At 39.1% G+C, this 7,491-nt stretch overlaps 2 protein-coding genes across 2 annotated transcripts; one reads left to right on the forward strand and one right to left on the reverse strand.

The window, feature by feature from the left end:
• Positions 1 to 205: 205 nt before the first annotated feature.
• seta (SET nuclear proto-oncogene a) lies at positions 206 to 4,431 on the forward strand. The gene is made up of 8 exons (XM_085181175.1): positions 206 to 476; positions 1,577 to 1,634; positions 2,362 to 2,504; positions 2,642 to 2,745; positions 2,881 to 2,994; positions 3,473 to 3,643; positions 3,757 to 3,888; positions 3,985 to 4,431. The coding sequence occupies exons 1-8, from the start codon at positions 404 to 406 to the stop codon at positions 4,006 to 4,008; spliced, it is 819 nt and encodes a 272-aa protein (XP_085037301.1). The 5' UTR covers positions 206 to 403; the 3' UTR covers positions 4,009 to 4,431.
• On the reverse strand, positions 4,084 to 7,198 carry LOC146506215 (uncharacterized). Its single transcript, XM_085181178.1, has 2 exons — positions 6,542 to 7,198; positions 4,084 to 5,119 (listed from the first exon to the last, which is right to left on the reverse strand). The coding sequence occupies exons 1-2, from the start codon at positions 6,963 to 6,965 to the stop codon at positions 4,965 to 4,967; spliced, it is 579 nt and encodes a 192-aa protein (XP_085037304.1). The 5' UTR covers positions 6,966 to 7,198; the 3' UTR covers positions 4,084 to 4,964.
• Positions 7,199 to 7,491: the final 293 nt, after the last annotated feature.

Consider the following 7,491-nt stretch of genomic DNA (forward strand, 5'->3'; position numbering starts at 1 on the left):
CTGGCCTGAGTAAATCTAACATATTACAACAAGTTAATTTCATAATCGAATATGACATTAATAAAAGTGATAATTGCAGGTTGTGTTCATTTCTGGTGTTATTTTAAGAAAAGAGACGGCGGTAAATCAGCAAATTGGAGCCAAGTAGTAAGACCTATTTTGAGAGGCGGAGCTGGTCTTCTCCATTCGGCGAGGCGTGTTCGTAATGAAAGGAGCGCGTGAGCGGCGCTTGCTCTGACTTCCTCGCTCATCGGCAGCTACATTGTGTGGAAAGCAGCACGTTGTTGGCTTCTGCACGCTGAACTTTACGCCGAATAAACGTTCTCCTGTTCAAGGAGAAACCGGATTCAAAGCTACCAGATATTCTCTCAGACGTCTGTAAGTTACCCCAGCTTGCGAAAACATGTCGGCCTCGGCGGCAAAAGTGAGTAAAAAGGAGCTGAACTCAAACCATGACGGAGCGGATGAGACCTCCGGTAAGGGGAATGGCGGCCTCCTGTTCACCGCCATTTTCACTTTCTTCTCTTAACATATTTTTGCATTGCCACTTAGTGCATTATTCTTGCTAATTATTTTGTGCACTGCTTTGATTTTTGCATCACTCCACGGGAGCTTCTTCATGGCTGGCCACGGCGGTTGCTGCGTGTATTCGCGCTGCGCTAACGGTGGCTAGCTCCGCAGCTAACATGCCGCTGCTCTTGCCTTCTGTTGTTCAATTCAGACCGGTGCTGAGAGGCCATGTTAGCTCCTTAATTTAGCATCATCAGCGTGGCCAGTGATGTCGAAGGCTTCTAACTGAGTGTCCGTGTGTAATCTTGGAAGAATATTTTTTCTGTGTTTGGGAGTAAAATCACTTCACACTATCCGATAAAGGGTTACAGCTAATTATTTTTTCTTTTAAAAAGGGTTAAAGTTGGCCGTTTCAATTAGCAGTTAGCCAGACTGTGTGTTGTTGTTGTAACGTTACCTAATGCTAGCTGACGACGCTGTGTTTTGTTACCGCTAAAGATGCATTTAAATCAAGTGGTCACGCAGTCAGGTGAACCGGATAATTATTTTATGTGGACGAAAACACATAGGATTTCTACTGAATGGGGGACGGTTTTACAGTAATGGGGGGGTATTCTGGCATCTGTCCCCGGTTTTGGTCCCTCATGTTATCGCGGCTCTGTGTGTGTGTGCATTCAGATGTCCCACATTTAAACCACGCGGCCTTATAGGTAGCAGCCGGCAGGAAACGGTGAGTGTCTGAGCCGCTAGAGCTGCAGCTATTGGCCGCTTACCTTACGTTAACCTCCGGGGGATTCAATCAGCCATATATCTTTACTTACACTGTACTAACGCAGAATTAAGTTGGGTTTTATTTGTGCTCCGGTAGGTGTTGGTATAAAATTACATTTGGTGTAAAAAGGATTTTCAGATAATGGCAAACTTAGTTTCTCTGTAAAATAAGTTTGTATGAAGGACTGACTAAAAGTAAAAAATAAATAAATGGATAATCGAGGTCCTACTTAACTGTTGCTGTGTGTAATTTGCATATAATAATCTTTTAACAATTTTGTTTTGTTTCCCACAGAGAAAGAGCAGCAAGAAGCTATTGAACACATTGATGAAGTTCAAAATGAAATTGACAGGTAATAAACCTTTTAAGCTAAACGTTTCCTTATAGGGGTAGATTTTCTGCCTTGTAGAAATCTCGGTGATGTTTGCTACATGTTTTGATGAAAAGAGGAACTATTTCGCTAAATTAACATGCTGCAATCTGGAAACCTGCATAATCACTGAACTGCATTAAGATGCAGTTATTGTAGTGTTAAGATAGCCAGAATATTAAATATGACATAGCTTAAAGTGGAAGGATTGAATAAATTGAAATGCAAGGCAGCATTGTTCATTGTGGTGAAAATGACACAAGAGCATAAAGTAAAATATCAATTAAATATGATTAAACATCTAAATATAATTCAGTGAGGAATTTAATAGGCATAAGTCGAAATGTAAATTGGGTTGTTTTGGTGTAAGGCAGAGTTTGGGCTTTATAAAAGTTGTGGATCTATTAAACTTGAAGAAAAATGAAACCTTTCTTTTAAAGTGAATGGTTTTCCTTCAATTTTAAGTACAACTCGAATGAATGTGAATTGAGCTAAATTGGATGATGTTCCAAAAGGTAAAGTGAAAGCATATGAGACAATAAACCCTTTTTAAATAATCAATAAATCCAAAATACAAATCAAGTTTGGGCACAACACTGTCCACTGTTGGACACGCATATGTGAATAAATATAGCATTTATCTATATGTTGACATTACACTTGGTTACCTGGATTGTGCAAATTTTAAACTTCTCTTTTTCTTGTTCAGGTTGAATGAGCAAGCAAGTGAGGAGATCCTCAAAGTAGAACAGAAATACAACAAACTCCGTCAGCCATTCTTTCAAAAGAGGTCAGAACTGATCGCCAAAATCCCCAACTTCTGGGTCACCACATTTGTCAACCATCCACAGGGTAAGCAGATAATCTAAGAAATTTTATTACTTTAATTTGTCTATATTTAAAAAATGGCATCACAGTGCCAAGTGTGAGTGATGTGGACAGTGAATCAGGTTTTAAATTTGTATATCCATATGTTGTTCTTCCTACAGTATCAGCCCTACTGGGGGAGGAAGATGAGGAAGCGCTTCATTACCTGAGCCGAGTGGAGGTGACGGAGTTTGAAGACATCAAGTCAGGCTACAGAATAGATTTTGTAAGCGTTTAATGGTTTCACGTAACACTTTGGTGACCTATTTTTATTTTTTAAAATTATTTTTTCCTTTATTTGCAAGTTTTCTTACCTGGGTGCATTTAGACTGGTAATAATTTTTCTTTTTCCTTTTTTTAGTATTTCGATGAAAATCCGTACTTCGAAAACAAAGTTCTTTCCAAAGAGTTTCATCTGAATGAGAGTGGAGACCCATCTTCAAAGTCAACAGAAATCAAATGGAAATCAGGAAAGGTATGCACAGCTTTCAGTTTGTCAACCAAAGTAAATGAGTGGATCACCACTCTGACCTATCATGTTTATCAGTGCCAAATTTGAGCAAGCTCATTGACTAAACACTCACGATTGACAGTACTCCTGTTTGACTTAATGAAGTTAATTTTTTGTTTTGGATAAGACTTTAAACCTACAACTGGGACCATAGACTCATCAGTGAGGTGTTTACTGAGACCAGAGATAAGTCAGAAATGTGATCATAAGGAGTTGCCCTCTGCTGGCATTTAGAAGTAATGCAGGTTAAAGACTACTCTATTTTCATAACCCAGCGCTATTAAATCTACAGTTTATAGATTTTATTCAGAATTGTAGTGAGTTCATGACTTTTATATCTCACATTGTTAGTTTTAAATGTAATGTGCTGATTATGGGTAGTGCTGAGAATGTTTTTTCCTGTACCAGTCACAAACTATTTGGTAACTCCTGATGTTTTTAGGACCTGACCAAGCGCTCCAGCCAGACACAGAACAAAGCAGGAAGGAAGAGGCAACACGAAGAACCCGAGAGCTTCTTCACTTGGTTCACTGATCATGCCGACGCGGGCGCTGATGAGCTCGGGGAGGTCATCAAGGATGACATCTGGCCAAACCCTCTGCAGTACTACCTGGTATGTTTATGATGTTTAGTCTGTATTACAATGTTCTCACATCTTTCATCAATCCATGAAATGATAATGTAAGAACCAGAGCAAGAAAATGCTTAAGATTTCCTCATCTCTAGGTTCCTGATATGGAGGATGAAGAGGGTGAAGGGGAGGAAGATGAAGAGGATGAGGAGGGTCTGGAGGACATTGATGAGGAAGGAGACGAAGATGGCGAGGAAGATGAAGAGGATGATGGAGAAGACGGAGAGGTAATCTACTAAAAGCTGAGAAAATTGATGTGAGTGGTGCGGGGTCACCTCCCCTCCCTCTTCACTTGCTAACTGTGTGATGTCTCGCTCTTTCAGGACGACGAGGGAGAAGATGACTAAGAAAACCACCATTTACCAAGACCCTCAACCTTCTATTCCCTGTTCAGTTTTTCCACTCATGTTCGGGAGCAAAGGTTTTATTTTATTTTTTGTTACTTTTTTTTTTTTTTTTTTTTAAATCCGTGTGTGCTTCATTTTCCATTCTGAAGCCTCTTTCACTTGTTGGTGCCATGTTTTGTTATCCCTCGACTCATCTAAGGCAAATGGCACTTTGCCCTGAATTTTGAGTACCATCCCCCTCAAGTCATCTAAAAATGATAATAAAAAAGTCTAAAAAATAGAATCAGCACGGCATCCTAAGTAGATTTGAAGACTATTCACACAGAAGTTCTTCTGTTCAAGGTTGTGTGGTAAATTGATTAAAGCCATGGTGTAGTGACCTAGCGCTAGCAGACCTCTAAATATTTTCTTTTCTTTCATTTTTTTTTTTTTTAAATTTTATTATTTTATTTTTTTTCATTTGGGATGTTGAACCCTTAAAACTTATTTTCCCCTACGTGCTTAATGAGTACCAGCTCATTCCTTTGACTTGTAATGTTTAGAGGGAGGGCAGGGTGGGGCAGGAGTATGTTGGATATTGGGGAGAGTGGTTATTTTGACACCATTTCTATGGGACTTTTTTTTTTTCATTGTATTGTTTTACAGATATCCATGAGATTTGAAATGACATTTTTAATAAAGAACAAAATGGAAAAAAAACAAGCTTGTAAATTTTGCCCCCCACTGCTTCATGGGTTTAAAAAATGGACCTGTTATCTCAGAATTTACATTTAATCACCCTTTTCCTTTTTTCGCTTGGGGTGGGGGGGAAGAAATTGTTTTAAATTTGAGGTGTACAACTTGCTTTGTTACAATAATAAAACTTACTGTGTATAAATGTGTGGGTGCATTCAAATTTAAGAAAATATAATTCAGGTAGTGGCAAAGGCACCAGGGTTAACTACGTGTAAAGTCTGTCAGCTGGAGAAGGATTTTGGAGTCATAAGCAGGCTTGAAGCAAAGTCCTCTGTTAGTAGGCGATGGGTGATTAAAGCCAAGAAGGTGTGCTCCGATTCCTTGAAATTGCTTTTTGTTATCCTGTCAGGCCAGTCACTTGGCTGGAAGGCCCAACCTAGAGAAAAGTGACAAAATCAGTTACCTGAAAGCAAGATGTAACTTGTTCAGGTGTTTCAGAGAAGTGGGATACATGTCAGTGCAGGTTAACCATAAAAGCCTGAATTCAGATGTACTAAATCCTGACTTAAAAATGAACAATTTTCCAGATCTGTATTTAATAACTTCAAGTACTTTAGCTTGGATAAAAAATCACACTTGAAAGAAATGTGCATGTCCCAACGTTCATTACACACAAATGCAGTCAACCATACCTTTAAAAAGTAAGGGGTGAGTATCTAAGGAAACATCTAACCTATATAAATTTGTTCAAAACAAGCATCTTTATTTCAAAGAAGGCCTAATCAGATATCTCTAAAGTTGAGGCCAGGTAGGGCTCTATATGTGACTGAGTTGCAGTCATCTAAGGGATCAAATTCATGTTTCAGATTGTGGCGCAGATGGTATAACACAAGGACGCAGGTGCCTTAAACCTGCATTCTTTTCAAAGGCCACCAGGGGGTAAATCTTGTGGCCTCAACGGGACTTCTGGTCCTTTACGAGTCTGGGAAAACTACCCTCTGCTCTGCCCCTGGAGAACTTTTTTTTGGTGCGCTAATGGCTCAGTCGCTCATTTTGGGGAATAATAAAACATTTCATAAACGGGTCATTCAAAATGTCAAGAAGATTATCCAGGATACGCAGATAGGAAATAGTTTGGCAGATTGCAAACAATAATTTTTCATCTGTTTAGATAATGTTTTACTACTAATATACAGTTTAAACATATTGGATTAACTTGTTTATATGACTGTAAAGCACAAAAATATGCAACCAACATATAAAGACGTAAACCAGAGTTATTATAGTTGTTTATTTCTAATTTATTTTGAGTTTTTATTTTTACTTTAGTTTCAGTGCTGGTTTTCATTATTATTATAACAAAAAGCACTTTTGTCAGCAGTGTCATTTTCAGAACATCAAAATCTCAAACATTTTAATACTAGTAGATTAATGTAAACACAATATTTAATCTCAGCAAAATATGAACCAAAGCGTTTTAAGGCGGATTATGATGACAGATTAAAACTATTTTTCCCGGTACATTGTATTTGAAAGCTAACCAAACTAGTTTTAGTGAAATAAAACTAAAGGAAAAACTAAAATTAGCTATTAAAGAAGATTTAAGTTAATAAAAATAAAAACAAGACTTTGCTAAATAATGACAATAATGAGCTAAAAAATATTGTTTAATAAATATTTATCAAACATAAATAGGTCAATTCAAAGTGTTTTAAAGACATATTGTTACGTTCAAAGTTTCCGAGAAGGTTTTAGATGTGTGTTAAGTTTATTTTAACAGTAGATCGACGTTTCGATTTAGCTTTCTCACACATGAGTTTAGTTAACTGTAATAACCCTGATGTGTAGGTTTACCCACCTAGGTGAGTGTTACACCTGGGACAGGTGGCCACGGTCCAGGAGAACCCCGGGAACCAGGAGAAGCGCTTGTCTGACGGCCAGTGCTGAGTAACATCGGCTTTTCTGAACGTGATCACCTCAAACCGGTGTCCGTGGGGATTTTCAAACAGCTGAACGTTAACCCTTCGACCCCCGAGCAGCGTGTCGTTGCGGCTGGAGAGTGCCAGCCGGCTAGGCACGGAGCGGATGTCCGTCCCGAGTGCTAACTCGTGTCCGCAAGCCCTGCACAGGATCAGGGTGTCCGTGCTGCTAGCTCCTCGGTCCTGTGCCTCCGCTGCAGCAGCCGCAACACACGCTTCACCGAGCTTGTGGGCACTGGGGTAAAACAGGAGCATAAAGAAAACGTACTGCCCCAGCATGTTTGTTAGCAGCCACGCGCACATGGAAGGCTAACCACAAGCTAAGCTAACTGAAACTCTTAGCAGCTTTGTTTTTAGCCGACACGGCGCATGGAGCGAAAATCAATAACCGGCTGTCAGATATCAGCACAAATGATAAAACATATAAATCTCTGACCACTAAATTTTTGTGTACATTTATTATATCGTTTCGATTGGTGGACTTTGGAGCGGCTGGCTAGTATAAACGTGTTAGCTTAAGATTCGGAAGTGCCACAGAAATAAACAGGAAGTGGATTCATCTCTAGCTCATCTCAGACGTCGAACACTGCGGTGTTATTTAACTGGAAAACGGCTATTTACTTTAGCAGAAAAGCCACCGGTATACATGATCTGAATGTGAAAAGTAAAGCATTTAACAATACGTTCATTTTTTTTTTGGTCTGGTTTAATTTTTTTTGTTATAACGGTTTTGTGCTGCGTTCACGTTACATGGTTTCAAACGCAATTCCCGAAACCGTCACAACAAAGGTATCTGCTGCAGCTCCATTGTTGCTATAAATATGTAACA

The sequence above is a fragment of the Neolamprologus multifasciatus genome, chromosome 12 (genome assembly GCF_963576455.1).
Source record: "Neolamprologus multifasciatus chromosome 12, fNeoMul1.2, whole genome shotgun sequence".
Taxonomy (NCBI): domain Eukaryota; kingdom Metazoa; phylum Chordata; class Actinopteri; order Cichliformes; family Cichlidae; genus Neolamprologus; species Neolamprologus multifasciatus.